Raw genomic sequence first — 26832 nt, forward strand, 5'->3', positions numbered from 1 at the left:
AATGAAAATAGAGGAGCTAATTTAATAAAAAAGTGTAAGTTAAGTACTTATTTATTTATTATTTTATAACGCACGTTTGAATTAACTAATATACCGTCCAAACGGTGACACGAATGCTCGCAGTGTTCCTTTGAACATAACTGAAAAACCGACAGTGATCGGCTCGTCGTGCGAGTCTATTCGACCTATTCAGCGAACGTTCTCGAACGCTCGCGAATGCTCGCGAACGTCGTCTACACGGTCGCATGGTGGGTCGCACACAAACGTTCGTGAGCATTCGTTATTTTTATTCGCTCGTGTGTACGCGCCTTAATACACTTAAAACTAACTTTATTATCTTATATTTCTTTAGGAACTCCACAATAATTTCATCTGTATTTATTTCTTTGAGTACAATATTTCTTTTAGTTTTTATCTCTCTATGATCATTAATGCTAAAGCGTTTAAGCGTGGATTTTTCATCGTAGACCTCAATTTCATTATTTACTCTTTTTAAATTTGAAAATGTTCATTCTGCGCTGCAGTTGGCAACTGGAAGACATAAACACAATCTATATACTACTTCCACATAAAGAAAAACTGAATTTAGTTTATTATAATGTATGGTTTGAAGAAATTTTAGTGCTGATGGCATTTAAAATTTTCCTTGTTCATCAACTAATTTAAAAAAAATGTATCATTCCTTCAGGAAAAATTTCATACATTGCAATTTTATATTATGTATTCACTATATTATATTTTATTATATATAATTCAACTGTTGAGGTTAAATCGTAAAGACCAACTGATAGTCGACGACCGACGCTCGTATGTTTCTAGCAAAAACAATCTAGATATAACTATAAATAAATCTAAATCAAATCTACAGATAACAAAATATAATAGGAAATAAGATAAATAACGTAATGTTGTAACTGAGCGCCGAATGCAAACAATTATTGTTGCCGCCGTAATATAATTATGATTAGGAATTATCACCGCGGTCGGTCGCACGCACACATTACATAACACACACACACACACATATATATATTATAAACCAATTATTGTTATCTGTCTGTCGGCATCCATAATCGTGAATTATATAACCATAAAAGCCCGTGTTTTATGTATATTATTGTAATATTTGTGCGTGTGATTTTTTATATTTTTGTTGTCTTGTGTGAACCACCGCCGAATGCGTCTGTAGTGTATCGTTCCTTTTATTTTTTATTGTGAACACGAATTGCCAATATTATTATTATAATTTTTTATTATAAATTTGAATGTGCGCAAATCGCCATTATTGTTGTTTTATCATAATTTATTTATTATTTATTTGTTATTGTTATTATACGAATTCACCAAAGATTTAGGTACAGGTTGTTGCAGCTGGCCACCGACAAATTGTGAGTTTAAGATTATCATTTATTTATTTATATTATTAATTATTAATAATTTGCTGTCGTGCCAAAAGGGCCACATTTATTGATTATTATTATTTATATTATTTTATTATTATTGTTAGGCCAAAAGGGTCAAATCCTTTTTATATATTATTATTATACTGGTTGTGCCGAACCGGCATTTTAGTTAGGCTCAAATAGTCAGTGTTTATATTTTTATTATTTATACAATTTACGTATTGCTGTGAATTTTACCTGTTTATTATTATTATTGTTCAATTATTTATCTATTCATTTATTACCATTTTATTGAATTATTTAATACACAGCAACAGTGGTCACCACCTTTGTGTACCATTTATTTCATTAGTTTTAGTTCCTATTTATTTTTTGTCTTAGAATTTAAGTTACACACAGACAAGTATACACACACCACTACACGACATAGTCGGACAGTACTTGCGCGGCGATCCCAACGCGATCGTACGTAAAAGCGGCGTACACGATAATTTCAGCGTCCGGATGCGCGTAATATTTTACGCTCTCGGCGCGAACAATTATTCCAGTCCGATATAACCGCTCCGCCCGTATGTGGATTGTACTTAGTACAGTGGTTCTCAATCTTTTTAGGACCGCGGCCCAAATTTTCTTCCAGAAATCTATCGCGACCCCATAGTCTTACATTTACAGAATCAATAAAAATAATTTCAAAAACAAATTTTTTTCTCTTTTATTACTTATTTATTACTTTACAATAATAATAATAATAAAAATAATAAAGTTTTTTTTATTATTATTATTAATATTTAAATATTTAAATATTTTCTATTAGTTCTATAGTCTATAATTTATACAATTTAAAAAAACATAAATTTCTTACAATCTGTATAATTAATAAAACTTCTCGCGACCCCCCAAATATTAACTCACGACCCTCTAGGGTGTCGCGACCCACAGTTTGAGAAACGCTGACTTAGTAGATACTCTGCGTAATACAAATAATACAGTTTAGAAAATTAAAAAAAATGTATAACCAAAATAAAATTTAAACTAAAAATATGTTGAACTTGGTTTGAGGTAGAAAGACCTTTCGGGGCCTTCAATTTTTTAAGACCTAGAGCCCGGGCTTCTGGCTTCATGCTTAAACCGGCCCTAACTAATTGCATCGTGATAATTTTAATTGGATGTATAAACCATTTGAGGTTATAAATTAAAAAATACCAGACTTGGCCACAATGTAGATTTCATTAATTTGATAGGCCGACTTTTTTGAGAGGGAGTTTGGAACTTGGTCTTTATTTACCGTTAAGTTTTTTTAGAGATATAATTTATTTTTGCAGGCTTCAGCATCGTGGACGACGTGTTATTATTATTTTATTTTTTTAATTTTTAATTTTTATTTTTATATGTCGTAGATTTTCTCTTGTAAGACCGTTTGGGTTTCTGTTGAGGAGCTGCGAATTTAGACTCTTGATCGTTGTCAATACCAGGCAATGATGGCCAAGTACGGTATTTTATTCTTCGTCGTCAATACTTTTTAGATAAAATTTCTGTTAAGTCTGGCCTATATAAAGTTCTTAGACGGTTATATTCAACAATAGCACTATCCTTGGCTTTCACCTGACAGGGATCAAAATTAATTAAGTGAACTCCCTGGAAGCTCGTCACCTTGGCGAGGGCCACTTATGCTTGACTATACAAGAATGATGAGTTGCCAACATCTAACAAAGCATTTGGCAAACTTAATCTCTGGCTCTTATGGATGGTAATGGCATAAGCTAAACAAATGGGAAATTTATTTCGGTGCACATAAGCTCGGCTGATGATTTCGAACTTGGTCGGAATCCATTCTAAGTCATACATTGATCAATGTTTTCTTATGACGTTACCACGTAAAATTATCGTCCATATACTGACGAATATTATTAAAATATTCTGTATTTGAATAATAATATTATATTTTGTATTTGAATAAAATAAATTTACGAAAACATTATTATATTTTATAAATATATATATAAGTCAACTACAAACAATTTCTTATTACCATATTGTAACGTTGTTTGAAAAAAAACGTTTATTATGCGTGCTAAGCGTGCCATATTATACGTTTAGAAATACATTCTCTGAAGCGGCATTAATTTTGAAAAAAATTCAATTTTTAGATTTTTCCCTTTAGTTACACTGTAAAATATACCTTTGTATCAAATTTCATGTTTCTACTTAGGTATGCGGGAAGTGTCTTATAATTTTGATGGTCAGTGAGTGAGTGAGTCAGTTACAATATTGCAAATTTTGAAATCCTCCCATTTAGAAATGGTACAATATTAAAAGTTAATTTTCATACAGGGTCCTAAGCTATTCAAGATTAATTTGTGTTTTAAATTTCAAAAGTTTATCTTAAGAGGAAACAGATATATACGGGTTAGAACAGTGGTGTCCAACCCGCGAAAGTATTCTATGTGGCCCATTACGAATTTTCTAAAATAAAAAAAAATTTTAAAAATGTATGAAAAAATTTTTAAATTATTTATTTTCATATATTATTTTTATTTAAATTTATGAATTCGTTTAAATAATTATTCCAAAAAATACAATTATATATACCTCAATTTATAATCTTTTCAATAGACTATAAAAGATAAGAAAACAAGTCCAATATATAAGATTATTTTTGTATTTTTATACTTTGTGGCCCGCCAAAGGAAAAAGGTTGGGCATCACTAGGTTAGAATAACCGGGCGAATTGTTTTGTGTAAAGATTCACTGGCATTGCTAGAACTTGGTCGGCGCACTGCCGTGCGCTCAGATAAAAATTAAAGCATTACTGATTATGTTGTCCTTTTGGCCTTTGTCCACTGTAAACTGGGCTATATAATATAAAAATATGAATATGTGCTTGTGTTTTTGGCAACAAACAAAATTAATATTAAAAATTTTAAAAAAAAAACTTATCAAAGCATATCAATTACATACTAAAAGATTTTAATTATATAAATGTATACTATTTCAAGCTTTTTTAGTGCATACTAATCTGAATCCTTCGAATTAATAATGAATACTATAAAGCAACTATCAACTTACTGTAATTATATAAATTTTTATCTAATTTATCATGAATTAAAAATTCAGTATTATTAAAGTGTAAATATTATTTATTACAAATAACCCAAATGCAATTTTATTGAAAGTACAATTAATATTATTGTATACAATATAAATATAGAAATAAAGATCCATGTCTTCATATTGTACACAACAAAGTTTTTAGGTTATTCAATTACCAACTGTTATTGTCCAATGACATTTTTATTTTATATATCTGAAAGTTAAAAAATATAAATATTGCAAAACCATTATAAAATTATATTAGTATCAAAAAAATTTGACCTCATATAATATTTCAACTGTATAATATAATTTGACCCTATATAATATTTCAACGAAAACCGTTGCATTTCCGCCGCGTTGACGTAACCAACGGCCAAACAAATTTTACGAAATTTACTCTAATAGTTTTATATATTTGCTATGAAAAAACTATAAAGTATTTCAAATTTATAATCACACCAGTGGCGTAAACACATTTATACCGTATTAATCTAGACACTTTTACACGTAAAACATATACTACGCGTCGTTCAGACTTCAGCTCTATAACGTCAAGCTCATATTTTCATACGCTTGTATCTTGTTGAATAATTAGATATAAAGCGGAAGACCCACGTACACCATGTTTACTAGATCACAACCAACATTCAATCCAAGCAAAATTATTTTTAATGTTAAGATGTCCTTTAAGAAACAATTCAATACTTTTGACACATATCTACTCGTGTGAGTAATTTCTGTCTAAAAACTTAGTCGTATAAGGTTATTAATTAATAATTGTTATTCTTATTGATGAGTTCTGATAGACCTTTAAGTGCATAACTATTTTTGTAGATATCTTGAAAACATTAAACAGTCAACTTCTTGACCATCGACGTCGATATCGTTATCTCGGATATTATGTATTATTGCATGATTATAATATTGAATAAAATACAATACATTTTGTTTACATAAATATATCATATATGTACATATAATTTTAATGTACTTTATAATAAATAAAATAAACGTTATACAAATAATTTACAAGTTACAAGAATGAATAACGTACTACTCGTATATCAGTACGTTGGTTAAGTATACGTAGAAGTCGTAACTAATCGCCAAAATACCGACGAGATTACAATTAATTTATTATAATTATACCATATTGTTATATATAAATATTACAATTAGATGTGGATGAATTATAATCTAGTTCCGCGTGATCGAAAAACGGTTTTTAATACGCAAATATTATAATGTTAAACGCGTAAAATGTAATTCTAGGATGAATAATTAGTTTAATTACACAAATATATCTATACACAATATTACCAGTGATGTTTTTAGGCTACCAAACAGTTAAAATCCTTGATCAAATCGTATTTTTATTTTTTTATTATTTGAGAGAAAGAGAAAGAGTGAGAAAGTAGAAAAGCGTTGAGAGGAAATCGTTTTCTAAAGGGAACATGCCTTGAAAAATATCGAGAAACTACTGTCAGGTGTGTGAAGTAGAAAATATAAATATTAAAAGAAACTTGTTTCATGATGAAAGAACTTTAAATATTAATATTTTAAAGTCATCAAGGGGTTTCTGAGGTCATTGGTATTGTATATGTTATACGCATTTTGATTATCAAAATAAAAGTTGAAAACTGCGAATATCATGGACGTAAGGCATAATTAAATAAATTTTAAAATTAATATACCATTATAAATAATTTAATTTATACATTAACACATTTTCCAAGAAAAAGTAAAACGGATGTACATTATTATTTTAATATTTTATGGCACTCCCAAAAGATTAATTGAAAAATGTCGGAAAAAATTACCAACTATACAATACTGTCAGGTTACTAAAAAGAAAGAGATGTATAATTACTGTAAACACAACCCTACGTAACGCTAAATTCGGATTAAGAATGTTAAAACTTTGAAAATTTAATGCGAGTCGACGAGACTTGTTGCAGCACACACGCCACTGATACAAGTTATTCAAACTCATTACGACTTAGTGTGTACAATCATAACATTATACACATAATGGCATAAGTATTAAATAATTACAATTGGTATAAAAGATATTATCATAGTTACAAGTAGGCACGAGTACAAAAACACGATACCTATGCGCGGTAAACTTATAAGATATACCTAAGATATAATAATAGTATTATACAATGCAATAGTAGTACTTAAAGTGATAAAACACATTACAATTAAAATACAGCAACAATAATAATAATAATAATGGATAAGACGTGACAGTAAAATGTGTGAAACTGCGCGTCGTCGTGGTTTCAATTACGTTTTATGCTTCCGATACTATTACACCTAAGTACGGCGTTTCGTTATATTTATGTATAACATTTTTATTAAAAATATATTCGTAAATTACGTCGATTATCGTATTTTCTACGTGGTATGTAATCGGGCCATCGAATGTGTGCACACGGTCGTTAAGTGTGTTTGCGTAACATCATTTCGAAATTGGTCAGATAAATAGTTTAGGTACCGTTTGCAATTATAATATAGACCAGTGGTTTTCAATCTTTTTCGGATTGCGACCCCAAATTTTTTTTTTTGTATTGTGACCCCTCATAAAAAAAAATTGTTTTATTCATCAAAATTTGATTTAATTACTGATAAAATATTTACATGATAAACAATTTTGATTAATTTACACTTAAAAATTTCACAAAATAAATAATTTACTTTTTTTTTAAAATAATATGGAAAAGTAATTTCATCCATTATTTTTGGCGACCCCCAAACCTATGATTCGTGAACCCCAGGTTGAAAACCACTGATATAGACAATAAAATTAAATATATACACGCAATTCGTAGTACAACATTGAGTGGAGAACGAAAATTTTTAGTACATAGCGAAGACTTTTTATTAGATTGCCATCGGATGAACGGCGGTTGGATTTTTGCGGAACGATGGTGAAACGGGGTACAATATGTGTGAAAACCTGGTACATATTTGATATAGAACGTGAATAATTCACTGCTTGTGGGTCTTAATTATTAAGATCCGCAGGCAGTGGGCATTCCTTGTTCGGTCATTGATTTTGTTTCGTGTGAACGGATTAACTGCGATGTTTTAGAAAATTACAAATCGTGCTGGTCGGGTTTTTTTTTTTGGCATATCGTCACCGAGACGACCGAAAATGTGTTAAAAATTATTTCTATACGGAAATTTAACCCCCCCCCCCCCCCATGTGAATTGCTATTTTTGTGTAATTGTTTTTCGAGACTATGAGTTTTCGGTTGTTCCGCTGGTTAATGTCATCGGTTATTCCTTTCTAAACGATCATCATGAACAGCGCACACGAAAAGATCAAACCGAAAATCTGAAAAAAATAATAATAATATTAATCGATCGAGGAAAGCAATAATGAAAATATGATAACTGAATCCACTAGTACACAGTTTAATTAAAACATATATATTTTAATATACCACATTAGCCGTTTTACTGTAACAGATCGGCGTAAACATGTCCGTTCGGGATAAGAATGATGAACAGTTAAAAAAAAAAAAATTGTAATAATTCGTGTAATAACGTCACTCTTATAGAATTTTATGGACTGATATAATATTATGTTTTAGGACTAATATTTTCAATAGGAAATCTTATGTAGCGAATAGTCCAAGTACTAATAGAAATCGTTAATCGACTTAAATGAAATATTTTGTCGAAAGTTATTATACTATAAAACATTAAAATTGATTGCTTTATTGAAGTAAAAAATAACCAAAATTGCACCTAAAAATTGCATTATTTGCATTATTGCGATAAAAATACTTAGTTACCCTTAAAAGTTGCCATTAACTTTCTTATTTACATAAATAATTAAATAAAAAAAAAAAAATGTACAAGTAATTTTGTATTAAGACTGCATATTAAATATTTGAGTTATTTTACAAAATATTTTAAAATTAAAATAACTTGCAAACAAAATTATCAACATTTAAAAATTTTTTATTTTATTGTTTAATACAAATTAGTGTGTCTACCTTAAAAATGATTGCATTGCAAGATAAATTATTTTTTTAAGTTCTTAAACTCGAAAAATCTCCGATTTGAGGGCAGCAAGTTGTACAACTCGTGCATCTTCTTATCAAATAATATTACCATCACTGTCATTATAATAGACAAAGCTTGAAATAACCATTGTTTATTATATTATTCTGACACGGCTCCCATTGTTATTTTATTTTTTATGTAAAGTTAAAATGAATTCATATATATATATATATATATATAATAGGATATAGTATAAAATATATATAGGAAAATCAACAGAATTGCAATCGAATCGAAAAAATTTCAAAAACTGCATAAAGTTGCAATAAAAATGTTTAGATTTTAATTCGTACTTCCATGGAACTATTATACAGCCTACTTAGCAATACATGCGAAGAGTAAAAAAAAGATTGCAAGTGCACAGACTTCCGAGGCCTAGTTAATATTTTTATTACAAGTGTATTTGGTGTTTATAAAAAGTAATAAAAAGTGTATGCACGCTGTCGGCAAAATATTTGACCGTTTTACCAATCTTACGCTTTAAAATATGACGATACCTTAAAGTATTTTAAAAATATCACATATTTTTAAAAATCGTTGATTCCATAATTATTCATTTGCTTTTCGTGTTGTTTTTGTTACGATAAACATATGTTAATTTTTCGTGTATTCTACAGTAAGTGCCCTTATTAAGTTATAAAGTTAACTATTGTCATACTCATAAACAGTGCAATGCAGTATTCCGATATTACGCAACGGTGGCGTAGACTAATTTTTTGGCTGACCAGCCATACAAGTACAACTTTCTACATGGGCGTATGGCGTACGCAATTAGTTACATAATATCTTCAGTGACGCGACGAAAGAACTTCGGGAGCGAAACGTTAAAAAAAATCCATCTAAACTGCACGGAGATCATAAAGACGAGCTTTTAGGCCGGCGTTCGGTCACCTGTACGACAATGGATGAACATTTTTCAAAGCTAATTTCGAGCGGACCCACGTACGTGTTCATTGCTCGTCCGGTTCAACGCGTCTTCATTGAGCAGTTTACACGAAAATTACCTACGTCAGACACCTAAGAATCGTCACAGCTATAGCAGTGTAATCGATAGCAATAACAGGGACGGAACTAGAGGGCGGAAGACGGGGATTCATCCCCGAGCGTAACATTTTAGAAGGTGTAATTTTTGTAATTATTAACAACTAATTTAATATTTTTAACTTTGTTAAATACAAATTAGGTTAAAACTCAATAAGTACGATTGTATATTAATTATTAGAAAAAAATTTTCGAGAAGAGTATTTGATTATTGGTCTATGATAGGGCATAATTTTAACATTTTCCCCTTGCGTAAAAATTCCTAGTTCTACCTCTGAGCAATAATATGTATATTGTTACAACGACGTTCTTACAGATACCCGTGTGAGCTGTAACGGAACGATTAGACATCCGTCAATTGTGTAAGGGCACTGTTCTAGGGCATGTATATATATATATATATCGTACGAAGGTTGAAACAACGTTTTTACGTACCAGAAACAGCGACACGGCGATCCCGACGGTTCCGACGGTAGTCGCGTTGTCCTTCATGAAAGCCGTAGTCACGTTCAGACAGCCAGACGTGTATATCTGCAGGCTTGCTTGGAAATTCTTGTCGCACGGTTGTCTCTGAAAAAACGAGTTCGTTTTTGAAGAAAAAATTTTTTACGCGCGTGTACCGCGTCCTGAAATAATGACTGATTTTTTAATGTTTTCGATTTACGTACGCATTGAAAGATCGAACAGATGTATGCATAAAAAGTGTTTATTATGTTTACTCAATTAGATAACTTTAATGGTCTAATCGTTGAACATGTATTTTTAACGGTCCACGACTTCAGAAATATTCAGTGAAAAAATATGCAACAAGTATGCAAAAATGAAGTTTTCTCTCGCGTTCGTCGTCAAAGTTTTAGTACCTACTAACTTTGTTACTCGTGCTTTAGTTATTTGTTAAACGTTTTACTATAATAAACCATCCATTTATTAATAAGAATAACTCATTTAAATAGTATATTAATTGATTTTACCACAATAACAAAAACGAAACATTTTTTTCCTTCGATAAATAATGTTTTTTTTATATTAAAGAACGAATTATTCATATTAAACTCATATCAATTATTCATTCAAATTATTCATTAACCGTGGTTTAAAAAACTATGAAAAAACGCACTTAAGTTTCGCTTTATATCCTTTCGTATTAAATTCAAAAACAATTGAAAATTTAAACTATTAGTTTGATTAATAAATAATAACCTTTTTACATACCGTATATGTTATTGACAAATAAAAACGAATCAATTTTAAGTTATTTGAAGACATTTTACACTTCGGTCTACCTTTTACTACGTTAATAAAATAATGAAATTAACTTATTATTAAATCGACTAATATCGAAAGTATAAGTTAATGAAAAATGTATTTAACATGTTTGTTTAGTAACCCTTAGTAGTTAATTTAGGTATATTGTACTTTGAAAACATTTAAATCGTCAAAACACAATGAAAATAAAACGAATCCAATTTTTTTTTTTTTTTTTTAATTCTAATCTTTACGTCTATACGTCTATGATTCAATAAGGGACGTAATTTAAGAAAAGTATAGAATTTATAAAACGACTGATATAAAAATGATAAAGAAAAACGTTTCATAAAATATCTACCACCTATATACTAGGTATGAGGCAGTGGCGTAGCTAGGATTTTCTGAAGGGGGTGTTAATTATAATTATTAAATATTATATATAATACGTACAAACTAAAATTTTTATTTTAATTAATTAATATGTATACATAATGTCTGTAATAGAGATGTAATGTATATTCGAATTCGGATAGCTTTACCGTAAATTATTCGAATATTTGACTATTCGAATATCAATATTCGATGCTACAATACCTATTACTATTAAACGTTTTGTGTTGCACGAAAACGTAAACGAATAATTTTCGTCACGTATTTGTCGCAATCGCGATAATGTTAACCTGTATATATGTAATTAGTATTGAGCATTATTTTATATTTCATATTGTATTATCGATTTACCTATATTCCTATAATAATGTAATATATGATACGACTCAAGGGGGGTGTCATATCTACCAAACACCCCCCTTGTATACGCCACTGGTATGAGGTGTCTTAAATTTTGAAAAATAAGTATAAAACCATTTATAAAACAGTAAGCGTAAATTTCAAACCACACGAAGTAATTCTAGATTTCTTGTTCGATAATCAGTGGAAACAATAACCGAATGCATCGGAACAATCAGTCTTGATGTTCGACGTCAAGTGAGAAAATCGAATGGCCACGAACGCGTTATCGTGACGATACCGATTGAATACCGAAACGAATATTACGCTCCATCCGAAATGTACACAGTAAACGGCAACAAGCCGGTCGATTAAGATTGCCATACGTCCCGGAAAACCGGGGTTGTCACCGGTTTTGGACTTCGTGTCCTGGTGTCCCGAAAAATGTTTTCGTGACGACTGTATGTACTGGCTTAGACGTTTAGAGGAAATGTAGAATTGCTTAATTTTTAATTTCGACTATTTTATCTCAATGTACATTTTTATTCGTAATCGATGAACAATATATAACAAAATCATAATTTGTAATTTACATATATAAATATGTAATATATTTTATTTTACATAAATATTTTTAAATATTATATTGCTAGCCATCAATGGTACCCTCAATATATTAAAAGTTATATAAAAATTATATTATTCAATGCTGTGTTTGTTTTGTCCCGGTTTCGCCTTAAAAATGTATGGCAACCCTACGCACGAATACTAGAGAGAACCCAGCAATTGGCCAGAATCTCGACCGGTGCGGATTGCAAACAACGTGATTCCCAGGAGTACGTTGTCGTTTTTGTTCGGTCGTCCTAACTCTCGGCACGAAACAATATTCCGCTCGCGAAATAAACTAACGCGTCACCCGCTAACTTTCATTGAACCGTTCTTTAAAGCGCAACAGCATAGGTGCAATTAGGAGGGGGCTGGAGGGGCTAAGCCTCCTAAAAACATTCAAAGTCCCCCCCTAAAAAACCATACAGAACTTTATATTATTATACTGATAAATAAAAAAAAATATATGTGATTACTACTGAAAAAATGAAATTTATTTTTATTTTTAAGTTTTACTTGCCTTCTAATAAGCAAATTTTTTATAGAGGGTGAAGGATGGAAAAAAAGTTTCTGAGAAGCAGTTATTGAAAAATATATGGGAGGGGTTGAAGCCCCCCCAAATGTTTTACTCTAATTGCGCGCGTTCGCCCGACGACGAGCTGGACGGGCTGTACCGGTCGGGTGACGGATAACCTAACCTTTCTAATACAAACTAACCTTTCCGTTGATCTCTTTGCAGCAGCTGCTGGGAATGATCCCGTCGGTCTTGTACTGCCGCCAGTCATCGTAGGTGGTGACGCCGCAACAGTGCAGCTGAAACGAGAGAAACGATTAGTGCCAGCCCGCGAACGCCGTGCCGCCCGGTCTCACCCCTTCCTGCAGGTCATCCCACGCCCTCGTTATGGACCGGTCCTCGCCGTAGAACCGAATGGTTCTGAGCATCTCCTGTTGCATGGTCGTCTGCACTCTCTGGCGGAACACGTAGCACAGGATCCCTCCGACCAGCATCACGACGAATATGATAAACAGTATGATGAAATACTGCAACAATACGAGCCAAACGTCAATGTAAACGTAAACGCGGCGACCGTCAACCATTGTCCACTGCTCCGACGGACGGACATGGGTCGAGTCGACAGCATAAGCTTCGTGCTTTTGCGATATTATCATGTACCTCAACTGTTATTGTTTTTAATGAGTTTTTCAATACTTTCATTTGATTAATTATTATTATTATTATTAATGTTTTTTTTTTTCATAAAATGTAATGCAAATGTAAATATCGTATTTCATTTTATTTTGATTAAATTTTACTACAATTGAAATATTTAAAAAAAAAAAAAACATCGACACGTATTATAATTGTTTTTAATTTTGTCATTAAAATACATTTAGTTGGTAACGATGTACATATGTAGCTGGTAAGGTATGTAACTCATTATTTTATTAAATAACCAAGTTATTCTATTCAATTTCTAAGCATCCTATAAAGCATATAAATTCGGTTTTTATTTGTAAGATATTATTTATATGTTATATAAATAATATAAATATTATCTTATGATATACAAATTGTACAATTGATTTTTTTTTTATAACAGTAGTTTAGTTCACTAAAGGTTACCAGTAATTAAAGCAATATAAAATATAAATTACAATGATTATCATGATAATTTATAAATCTTTAGAAATGGGAGCCCCTGATACATTCGCGGCTTAGCCTATGGTCAGGCCGACACTATATATACCATATATGTATTTATATTTTAAATCGAGTTTCTCTGAACGCGTTCCGTCTTTGCCGGTGGGGATGACGATTCAACAAAATTTGCGGAATCGTGTAAATTTTCATAATCATTTATAAACATAAGCGATTCTATAAATATTGTGTATATATACACAATTCCGCATGATTTCAAATACAGCGTTGCCGTACGATCGTTAAAATCCGAAGTCTGAAAAAGGCTGAGACAGAAATGAAAATAAGTACAGTTAATTTTAATGGAGTAAAGAAGATGACATTACACAAAACTGAACGCATTTCAACTATAATTAGGGCATATTATGAGTATAAATCTTATAATAGTAATTCTAATTTATTCAAATGTTTATCAATAACTAGCCATAGATACCATGGCAAAAGTGTATGACTAATTATAATTAGTTAAATTTTTTCAACAATCAATTTATTTTTAAAATTTACTGTTTTTTAATAATTATTTTATTGCGATTCTGATCAGTTTTGTGTTTATTTTTTTATGATTAAAATATGTTTCAATATCATTTACAATAAAATAAAATAATAAAATAAATATTTTTTTTAAAATTATTATTATCACCATGTATAAATTACTAGTACCTATATGAATCAAAACACCTGTATGTACATCAATATCGTTAAGCATTTATAAATTAATGTTACGGCAACGGCAACACTGCATATATATATATATGGAATTTGCGGAATCGTTTATATTTATGAATAGTTATGAAAACCTACACGATTCTGCAAAATTTTCGGATTTGTTGAAAATACAATTACTATCATACAAATTGATAAGAATTAAGAGCAAAAGCGAGTGCAACGAATTTTTCAAATGTATGAAATAAACAATAGTATAATTATACAAAAATGTTGATACGGTCAATTGAAGGGAGTATAGCCCACTGACCCCCCTCTGGCTACGCCACTGCGTCTTAGTATTCAATCGTTATTTGAAAACATTGGTACGTTAAATTGTAATGTAATTAAGAACTAGGAGACGGTTTTTTTTTTTAAACAAAGTAGAACAAAAAAAGTTTTTGTTAATTTTTCTCTTCTTTTTTGCCACCCTTCTTCCCTTGGTGTATTAAAGCTGGGTCACTACGGCTTGTCCGTCTGTCCAAGTTAATTTTGCTCACCGTCAGCAGCATGCATTTGACTTCCTTTACAGCACCTGCACATCCCAAGAACGACAGGAACGACAACAAAATGCCCGTGACGATCAATACGTATACAGCTCCGGTGAACAGGTTGGTGCCCAAGAGTTCTTTGATGAATGACTTGTCATACAGGGTGTACACCGATATGACCACAAGCACGATACCTCCGATCTACAAGCAATACCGTCCGATCAATATGATTAAACATTTTGTTGAAAGAAAACGAGCGGGTTTATGTGAAACTATAGTAGTATTGCCGCGAGAGAATGAAAAAAATCTCATAAAACATCGGATCACTCACAAATATGATGAAATTGGACAAGAACATGCTGTACTTAACGGCGGATCCACACCACTCGTCTTTGGAACCGAACCCCATTTTGAATTTCTATAGAACAAAACATAAACAATTATTAAAATCTGTCTTAAATTGCTAACCCGAGTAATTCGTACTTAAATATCATAACAAAGACCAAAAAACAAAGTACAATACAAATACATTAAATGGTTATTGTTCAAATTACGTACAAAGTGCTAAATCGTACTTGTGCGAATTTCTGATATGTACAAAAGTGCCGGTTATCATCATGCACTATACAAAATAATTTTGTTTAGTATAAAAATGACTGACCATATAGTGCTTTATTCAAAAATATACGTACTACATAGTAATAGTTTTATTATGACAGTTATTACTAATTAGTATTTTATGTAGTGACGTAGTTGCTGTTTTCAAAAACTTTTTATGGATCTTTAGTTTAGAGAAACTATGTAGTTTGAACTCGATATAGTTACTAGAATAGAAATAATATTGTTTCCTTAGAACCTAAGAACCCGGACGTTGCTTTCCTATCCTTAGAAAGGTTCTGCGACAGACAATAATCCACAAACATAGATAACTGTGATAATTAATAATCGCGGCTCTAACGCAATTCGCTATGTGTTAGTTTTAACGGACTACTCGCAAAAAAATGTAGGACAAAATAATACACGCAAGTTTATGAACATTATACAAGTCAAATATGCACCAAAACAACATACTAATGCTGTTTATAGAATTTTTTTTACAAGCTTGACGACTCGTGAGCGTTATAGGTACTTAATGCGTGGACAACGTAATCGTTTTCGGAGATAAGATCGCTTAGCTTATGTCATGGTAACCATCGAATGTCTTAATGATGTAATGATGTACGTTCGTATTGTGTTTAAGTGCGATTCGTGACAGCAAACACAGAAAATGGTTGAGTTATGCCAAAGATCAAGAGAAATGTTTACATATATTAATAATACAGTAACTTATCAAGAGTCGGATCTATTTGGCAACACATCACGTGTGCACACGGGCACACCGACGATGAACATAATGAACGCGCAAGTTCATGCATTTGCAGCCATCTATTTCAAAAGAACTTTTGGTTGTTTATGATTTTTGGAATAAATTGCGAAAAAATGACAAATGTCTAACTGAAACGCTGCATAATTTAAATGTATAGCAATATTATTGTTTTACCTTTAAAATTATAATAGTATAACATTGAAAATAACGAAATATTTATATTAATATCTATCCATACTTGTTAAATATTTAAATATTAGAATTCAAATACTTTTTCTGTATTTTAAATACATTTGAAATATTTTTGGACAGAATATTTCAAATATATTTCAAACACTTATTATTATATTTTGTATTTTAAAATATTAAATACAAAATTTTCCAACAAGATTTTTAGTTTGGTTTTTCAGTTTTACAGAAATTACTTATTGTCGACGAGATGAGGTGACGAAATATGTAAATGTTGTTATCGACAAAAAATATTTAAAGATATTACGGGAAAAATAATTTGAAATACTTTTGAAAAGTATTTTTAACAAAATTGTACCTATTTTATTATGGCTTTTTACAGTTTGCATTTGCGAAATTATACAAACATATCGTTTTGATTTTTAGTAATATGTCTATTCATACTTCTTTTGATACGTAGAGCGCAGTTTTTTCCGAAAATTTCGCGCAGATTAGAACGGTGTATACTTGTCTGGAAGTATATCAAATAAAATATATTTCTTTAGTTTGCTAATTTAAATAAAATCTAAAACTGTTTTCATATTCTATACATATACAATCACTTATATAAAAAATGACATTTATAATAATAATAATTTATTTAGCAAATTGATTTAAATTTTTTAGTATTTACGTATGTTTTCGTACAATGCGTAATAATAAATAATTTACACGAACGGTTTTAACATGTATGCAATAATGTTTCAAATGAAAATAACAAAACATTTCATGTTTTACATCGTATTTTAATTCATATAAATCGTTATAATTCTGTATATTTTTAACCCATTGGAGTGTAAATTTCAACATTGATTAAAAAACGAGTCGACAGTCTATATACACATCAACACTCTGCATGTAAACTCGTAGTGCGCTTATTATATTTTTGTACACATGATTCGATAAACGAACAGATATGTGACAAATTTCATTGTTTCGCGGACGAGAGCGTTGAAAGGTTTGTGGAACGACAAATATTATGATCGTAATTAAATTGCATTTGGTACGTAAGGGCAAGAAGTAATTTATGAAACACCAAGGTTTTCGGTCGGTTAATTATTTGATTTTCCTTCGGACGAATTTAAAAAATAAACTATCTCCAACCATAACGTTCAGGGACATTCCGCAAGAAAACGGCCGCCGCCGAGTTAGTTATACCGCAGATCGTGCGGCAAATCGTCGAATGCAATGACGACGGCGACAGTCTTCCGCGTCACACTGTTTAACAAGAAAAAAAGAACTAGTCCATTTCATGGCCCCTGTCCGAGGTCTTTGAGTTTATTAAAAAAAATTAAACGCAACCGGCATTCTTATGGTCGTGACGGGATAACATTAAATTTAATAGTTAACGAGAATTTCATCAAATATAAGTATTATTACATTAATGTTACTGTTTTGTCATGATGTACAGTGAACGTTTCAGTGTAGGCACTAGGACTTGGATCGGGTTACGTTTGTATTTTTACGAGGAGTATTTTCCGATACAATTGTGTTGCAAATTCGGTCATAATTTGCATATCTAACGTACTTGCTGTTCATTGTAACCGTTTACCATTGGGAAATTCAACCAAAAACACTCTATAAGAACTTCAATAAGATCGAAATGATCATGTTCCGAGATATGCCCCGGGTTCTACGCACACGTAAGAATAGGTATTTAAGTATACATTTTTAAATAGAGTTAGTAAATAAAATATTTTTCTCCGTAAATTTTTGTTTCGATTTCATACGTCAATGAGAGCTCTTCAAAAATGATATGTTACAACAAAATACAATTTTTTTAATAAGTACTTATAATCGATAATTGTTTTACCTGAAAATCAAGTTCTTTGAATGACAGTCTTGTAACGTATAACTGTAATTTGTAACTAACCACCTGTATGGGTTTTAATTGAATTTATTGAGTAATTGTTAATGATAAAAATTAACCTAATTCATCATTTATGACATATCCTGTATTCCTGTAGTCCTATTATTTTAATATTTTGTATCACCTTAAATAACGTATTCTATAATATATAATCATTTCAAACATCTGATAATTCGATAGTTTTGTTTATTGGACGATTAGTTTTTAAATCAAATTAACTTGGTAAAAAATATATTTGTTATTCGTATAATTATTAAATTGTATATTATATCATATCAACTAATTCAATAATCAACTTTTTAAATTGATCATTTGATTTGTATCTGCTGAAGTAAGTAGTTCATGTAAATCAAAAAATAATATTAAGTATCTAATTTGAATAAACACACCAACAATTATATTACGGTGCATAAATTATCATAAAAATTAATTTTATAAATTAAAAATATACCGTCACAGAATCTCACGAATGTCATAATCATAATTGTGTCCAAAACCGGTACTTACAGCCATACAGATTATATTTTATTCAGAAAATATTCATAAAAATGAATACTATTTGCATACAAAATATTTACGTCGATGGAAAAACAAGAGAAATTTTATCTGAATAGGCCGTTAAAACGTAATATTGCATATTATCATCACAAAAATATATATTTATATGTGCATTATAACATAATATCTGATACAATAACATTTTAAAATATGAATTTTGTTTGTTTTCTGTTGACAAGTTTATTTAGAAATACTTCTGCATTTTATGGGTATTTTATCATAAATATCAATATTTTCGTCAAAAATATCGAAATCTTAAGGACACTAAGGATACAAATACGGACTAGGATAAAAATAATTGTTCGGAAATACGCATTTTTAATCTTTTACGTTTACTATTTTTTCACTGATTTGATATATTTTTGAAACATAAAAAATATAATTATAGAGGAATAATGGCATAATAGCGATGTATTGAAATACTATCGATCATAATTTAATTTTGTAAAATGTGACCAATCGTTATTTTTAACATTATCGAAAGCATTTTATATTACACGAAAGCATGTATTTGTTGGGATATAATGGTCGACCGAGGCAGCAAATATGATACACTCGTAGTTTTAAAATCCTGGGACCGAGAACGATTTTAAAAATGTCAGAACTAACAGAAACCGTCGCGGTTACCATGAGATGTGTATTGTTTTCGATGGATTATTCAGATATCGCGGACGATAATATTTGCGCGCGTCGGACGCTCCCACGTTTTTCGTTGATTTCCTGTCGTCCGCGACCGCGTCCGTTCGACGGTCGTTTATCGTTCGTTTCCGGTAGCGGCGATAATACTTCCGAGCATCGTCGTCCGCGATCCCTTGACGGCGAGACTACGATACGCGTTTGCATGACGTACGGCTGTTTTGAATTATTTTCCCCGCGCCGTTTTCAAACGACAGTCGTCATTTTTTCTAGTACTCACTGGATTATTGATTTATTTTCCTCGTTTTTACATCATGTTGAATCATTGACACGGAAAAGCTTATCGAACAACAAGAATCGTTCTCCAAGAGTTGTGTACCCACATTCTTTGGACTTCTCCACGTCGCGTCTTCTAATTCTAACGCATGTACGATGGACTGCTAATTCACTGTTTTTGAACATTTCAAACATAGTTTTCGCGTTCGACTCAGTCAAACTAGTCAAACTAGACTACAGCTAACGCCAGCAGGAAAACGATGAGGACGAGTTACGGGCGTTGTACGGATACGTGTGTACAGAAGATGGCCTCAGTCAGCCGACACACAGTTCGTTACGGTTATGTGCGTCCTTTGACGGCGGAACATTACGTCACATTTTCGCCGCGTAATACGGTACACGGATTCGAATGTGACGTCTACTACTATCCATCACGCGATCGTCCGTCAGGTCGATATTATATTTGAATATTTTTACACCAAACTCTGCAGGTCCCAGAGCGATTTCTTCGACGTCCGACACGTTCGTGTACTCGGTGAACTTGCGTGATTTTGGAGGGAAAATTATACACGTCTTATACTCCCGACATCGGTCCAACATCGCGCGCACAACGCTTTTGCTCGACAATTATGTGTGTATTCGCAATAAAAATAATTCGAAACTTTACGATTTAATTTATCAACAAATAAATGTGACCACACGCTCGACTGTTACACGGATACTTTTGTGAAAATATTCTGCTGAAGGATGTCAACAATCAACAACGAGTATTTTACATTTTGCATATTACTCCAATCGTACAATAAGTATATGAAAATATCTAGCGAATCAATACTAACCAGAAATACTAGTGTTTAACGGAAGATCACAGCGTTTAAGTGTTGATGTGACTATTGCGGTTGTATCTTTTAAATCGAGCGCGAATGAAATTTCGAAGGTATAGTAAGTGAAAGAGGAACCAATCTAACGATATCGTCCGTTGAAAATTCATCAACAAAAGTCTTACACATTGTGCTCCCAAATTCTTGATATCAAAAATATACGTACTTTAATGTAACGTTTCCGTTGGCGCGTTCATTTTTAAACTACTGATACGCATAAACGCTTTATACATCACGTGTTCGTTCCGGCAAGGATTGGGAGGGATTAATCAGTTAATCAGAACAGTGTGTCCATTGTGTATGTAATATACTAGCCAGCAGTCGTCCGTTATAAAATGAATAACATACTATTGACAACGGCACTTGGCAGACGAGAGTTTAGCTTTCAGTATTGTTTTTCCGATTTTCAATGAGACGTGTCTGATAACCGCGTTTTTAGGATTTAGTTTATAATCGAAAGTCTTAATATCATTATACGTAAATCGTAACGATTTTTATAATGCTATTATGTTCTCAGAGCAAAAGAGAAAGAAAACACATCATGTTACGAACCATGAGTGGCATTGGAACCGTTGTCGTCGATCAACTGCGTTCAATTAAAAACGTCAAAAATATAACAATCGCCTTCCGAATGTTTATATAGTGTAAATACAACGACCTAGACCGCTGAACTCGAATGAGTAATTCGACACGATAAACCACAATCCATACAGGTCGCCGTCATCGATCGTTATAGAATTTTGATAGAGTAAAAATAATAACAATATACTCGCATTATAGTGTCATTATTTAGTTATAATACATTTCGGTATTAAGTTTAACGTTCGTCAAAGAAATAAAAATATTTTTTACTTTGGAGTGTAAGCTTATTACTAAATAATTAAATTATTTTTTTGATATCAGTTCGTAAACAGACAAATTACAATTTGATTAAAGGAAATTAAGTTTCCAATTGTTTTATTTCATTATTATTTTTATTATGTACACATTCTTAATGTAATTAAAAGAATGAACATATATTATATTTCATTGAAAATACTTTTATCAATTAAATATTTTATAATAGACTATATTCTACCCGTGTACGATTATTTCTAGTACTATAAAATATGTCGATTATTTCAACAAATGCAATTTTACAAAATGATGACTGATTCACATATTTACTTAATTATTGTTACTTCGTATCTCCTATACCAATTGAAAAAATAATATTATAAAAACGACGCACAAATTAAAAATAAAAATAGCTCGATATCTAAGTCGATCACGATAACTCATTTAACTGAGCTATATATTGTTTCAACTAATTCTGTATAGAAAATTTCTATTAAATAGATATTTTGAAGCAAACTCGTTATTTTACCGTACATATTGCAAATGTATTATTTTGTGATTTGTTCATTTATAACACAATAATTCAAAATTCATTGCATTTAGTTATAGAAAAGTATAGTTTTGGAATAAAAAAAAATATTCATATCATATTAATGACCTTCCTTTTACTAACTTATTGTTTTATTATTTTAGTGCAATGAATTACGTTGAGTTGTACTTCGCGTTGTATTTTGCAATTAATTAATATGTAAATGTAATTTTTTAATAACATATCACATGTTGTATTTAAATATAAATATATTAAGCTACTATGTATTTATTAAATTTTACACTTCCAAATATTATTCAATAGCGTTTTACATGTAGATACCCATTGACTATTTTTATCTATATATCTAGCAACTTAATTTACCGTTTTCCGATTATGGATTATACTTTCTAAAGCGTATAATTACTGCAATGATTCAAGACGAGAAAATTCTCATATGTAACTCAAAGCTATACCTTTTCTAGGAAAAAAATAGTAAATATGTACATATTTTTTAAGAGAGAGTCATATAAGAGTAACATTACGTAATAAAAGTAAAATAAAATATGAAAATTTATAATAAAGAAATCTAGTAGTTATATTATTCAAGAATTGTATATTTTCTCTGTAACTTAAAATTTATCTTTAGTAGTATTATTTAAATTGTTTCAATATCGTTCCAGAAAATGTGTAAATAAAAATATATTAAAGTGACCTTAACAATTACTGTACCAATACATCGCAACTTAATTCTAATATAATATAATCATAAAATTATTGTTTATTCTGTTACGATATAATACAAAAAATGTATATTAGTACGATAGGAAAAATAAATTGCATTATTATAACTTCTTCGGAGTACGTTAAAAGGTAATGACTGTTTTTGCGAGGGCGTGCCGACAACGACGATGCGTGCAAAACAATTGTGCTTTGACGAATATTATGGTTTTGCGAATGCGTCATATAATTTTTATAAATATGTAAATTTTATGAAATTCCATGTAAACTGGCTCACATATTTTTGAGTAAGTATGAAAATAAAACAACTGTATAAAATCACGCACTACGCGTGTTCATATGTTCGTTGCTTTACCAACGGTATTTCAACGTTATTACTATCGATTCGGCATTCGTTTTTTATGCATAAAAGTGAAACGGTAAAGATTAATGTATTTTAGTATTACACAAATAAACAGTAAAAATGAATAATGTGTTCAAGTATATAGTGCTTTTATTTTACTCGACTAATATTATGTCGGAAATCGTGGTTTTTTTTACACATTGGACATTTAATACTGAAAACGTTATTAACAAGACTGTTTGGAAAATCATGGTAAAATCCTCGACTGATTTACCGAGATATTGTTTATTAAAAAATAAATCTTATCCACCGATTTACTCACAATATTTAACAATTATTTTAAACGAACATATTATTTTACTATAGATGCACCAGACTATACAGTTATAATATTGAACTTCCTAATTCGCGTTGTAAAAAGTAACGAGGCGCTTCACAAAATCGAAGTTCATCGAACATTATTCTACGTATATAATTATTTCTTTAAATACTATAGTTATTCGTTACATACTCCATCCATAAGTATTCCACAATCATAATTTGCTATAAGTGTTGAATAATACCCCACAATTATTATTTCGCGGTAGGATTAACACAATACTCGTACTCTATGGTTTACGATGTAATATTTCTTTTAATTCTGTCTGGACTTATATTACATGTTCAAAGATGTATTAGATCATCTTTTCCGCGGTGGGCATTAAATGGTTAACTACACGAACGACGTATGCATTGAAACGTTTTACACTTGACCAAAAACAAAAATGATGTCGACATTTTTTCTAAATAATTACGCACGAGGTAATTTAATTGTAATTGCATTTTCGTACACGGGTACGGTGAGGAATTAAATTATAGTCTTAGTGTTCACTCTTAATTTAGACGATGTTGCAATGCAATATTTCATAATGCTTTGCAGTCGAGATGTACCAGTAAAGATATTTTGTTGAAACAAAGTGAAACAAATTTAAAAAAAAATAAAATCACAATGATTAATAAATTACAATTAGCTCGTGGTACTAATGGTTGTATCAAATACTCGAAAAATACACCACGTGCATTCGATTATCACTATAGTCTAACATCTCCTGAGGCTAAGGAAAATCAATTAATAATAACTAGGTGAATGAGTATCTACATACAATTATTGATATTGGAGCAATAAAATACGTTTTCGTTATATATTTCGTTATTGATGATTGTGAGTTATGTATATTTTAAATAGACTTGTGTGTACGTGTTTGGTAAAAACAAAACCATTTGAAACGTTATAAATTCGTAATTAACAGATATGTTTATCGGAGTTTCGTTAAAGAGAATAATCGTAAACGTATTTAGTTAATACGAACGCGGTAAAAGTTTATATCGATACGATAATTTTTACTCGATGAAAACGTAAACTGTGTATCGTAATACGTATCGCGCACGCTCGTAAGTACATAAAAAATATCGCATTAGAAGTCGTCCTTCAAAAACGTTAGGAAAAAAATAAAAATAAAATAAAATGGATCAATAATTTAGTGCACGTGAATATCAAAATAAACCGGTATATTACGCCGTGAACAACATTTTGAATTTCAAATAGCGGTTTGTATGTTTTGTATCGGCTATGTAATGCTAAACGAAAAAAAATAAAATAAATGTATATACAATGCGAATAAAAATAAACCAGTTCATGAACGAATTATGTTGAGTCGAGTTGGCCTACGAGTGTGGCAATCGCGTACAGCGAATAAACAACAATAATTGATCCGATTCCAGGGCAATGATGCACTCCGCATTTCGACGTCCATATTAATTTTATATATTGTACGTAATATGTCCAATAAATACGCGAACTTTTTAAATAAAATTTTTATTTGTCATAATTTATTATAAATCAATTTTATCTCCTTTGAAATACTCTCCGTCCATAGCAATGCATCTTCGTTTCCATTGATCCAAACATCCCTCTAAGTCCTCAGAACTGATCAAAACTATACGTGTGCTGTTAGTATAATTATGTTTCGACGATCGGCCGGTATCTGTCGTATTATTAGTAGTTGTAAAGTGTGCCCAGAATAGTACGATGCCGTACTTTGACTCACCGACTGCTGTAGATAACCAGTTCGCATATTTATTGGACATACTACGTATAATAGTTGCGTTACGCCTTTCGGTTTAGCAGTGCAACGAAACCGTTCCGAGTCGAGGCTGGCCGGAAACGGGAAACACGACGAACGAGAGTGTTTGTCGTGCGTATATCCTTAAACGGCTGTCCCCGTAGTACACGATAAGTAAAATTACTGGATATGTCGTCAAAAGCACGAAAGGCCTGTGCCAGGTAAACTGGGGGTGTAGCCGGGTACACCACACTTGCAATGCCACCTATTAACTTTTCTTTACGAAAAACGTATTACCCGTTTTCTGTTCGCAAGGTACAGCGACACGAGAAACAATATTAGTCTACGAGTGACAATCGTTTTCCCGTGATTTTTTTTTTTTTTCGATCAACGAAATCATTAATCTACGTTATCCATCCCCGTCGATCTCCGCGTCGCCACCGTGTACGGACCGAGTCACACGAGCATTTTTCACGACGAGGTGAATAGCTGCTGCCGGACGAGATATCGCATGCGCGTCAGCACAGTCGTTCGAAAGGAATTCGAAGGTCTCTCTCGGCTCGGTACGATCGAGAACGCCCCGCCGGCGGCACCTGTACGTCATTTGAATAAGTGTTTTCGATGTGCGCACACGGAAACCTTAAACTCTGCCGCGACTAGTGTTCGCGTGCCGGTGATTGTGCCACGAAAATTATAGCGTACGATAGTGGCGTAGCCAGGGGCGGGGCTGAGGGAAGCTGCAGCCCCCCCCCCCCGAAATATTAAGAAAATTTAAAAATTATTTTAATGATCCATAAAAGTCGCTACAAAAGTTTTGAAAAAATTGATCAGCCACCTGAAATAAAATCCTGGCTATACCGCTGGCGTACATCGCGACGCAGCGCTGCAATAACTCGCACACGAATTCGCAGCCGGCCAGGAGTGCACGCAGATGAACCAGTGGCGCCAAACAATTCGGGTAGGGCACGAAGAAAACGAGACGAGACCTGACCCCGCCGCCGATCCATCCTTGACACTGAAGCCTAATAATATTTGCGTTACCCGAATTTATTAGATAAATATGACACTACGTGTGACTACCCCAACCGGTGTTTGTTTATGGTTCACGATAACCACGACGATTCACCACTGTTGAGTCACTAACCACTGGACACTAGACCGACGCACCCGCCACTAAAATATTATTAAGACATAGGGAATCGACGCTACCGAGATGAATTAATCATTGAATCTAAATGCACCACCGTATAGTGGAATAATAGGGTAATTTTTTCGTTTTTTTTTTTCTGTCAAATATATTTCAACGCTTAGTATTCTCGATCGATTTACATGATTTTATATTACGTATTGAAGGCGTTGAGTGCTTCAAA

General features: G+C 31.5%; 1 protein-coding gene across 1 annotated transcript in view; it reads right to left on the minus strand.

Moving 5' to 3' along the window:
• Positions 1-7680: 7680 nt before the first annotated feature.
• LOC112691163 (CD151 antigen) overlaps positions 7681-26832 on the minus strand; it is a 36474-nt gene continuing 17322 nt past the window's right edge. Inside the window, exons 2-7 of the mRNA XM_025565312.1 lie at positions 15427-15513; positions 15105-15296; positions 13074-13244; positions 12921-13016; positions 10056-10190; positions 7681-7842 (exon numbers count right to left, since the gene is read on the minus strand). Coding sequence (XP_025421097.1) covers positions 7795-7842; positions 10056-10190; positions 12921-13016; positions 13074-13244; positions 15105-15296; positions 15427-15504 — 720 coding nt within the window. The 5' untranslated portion in view covers positions 15505-15513 and the 3' untranslated portion in view covers positions 7681-7794. The remainder of the gene's footprint in view (positions 7843-10055; positions 10191-12920; positions 13017-13073; positions 13245-15104; positions 15297-15426; positions 15514-26832) is intronic.

The sequence above is a fragment of the Sipha flava genome, unplaced genomic scaffold, assembly GCF_003268045.1.
Source record: "Sipha flava isolate LNK unplaced genomic scaffold, YSA_version1 572_pilon_pilon, whole genome shotgun sequence".
In the NCBI taxonomy this organism is placed as follows: Eukaryota; Metazoa; Arthropoda; class Insecta; order Hemiptera; family Aphididae; genus Sipha; species Sipha flava.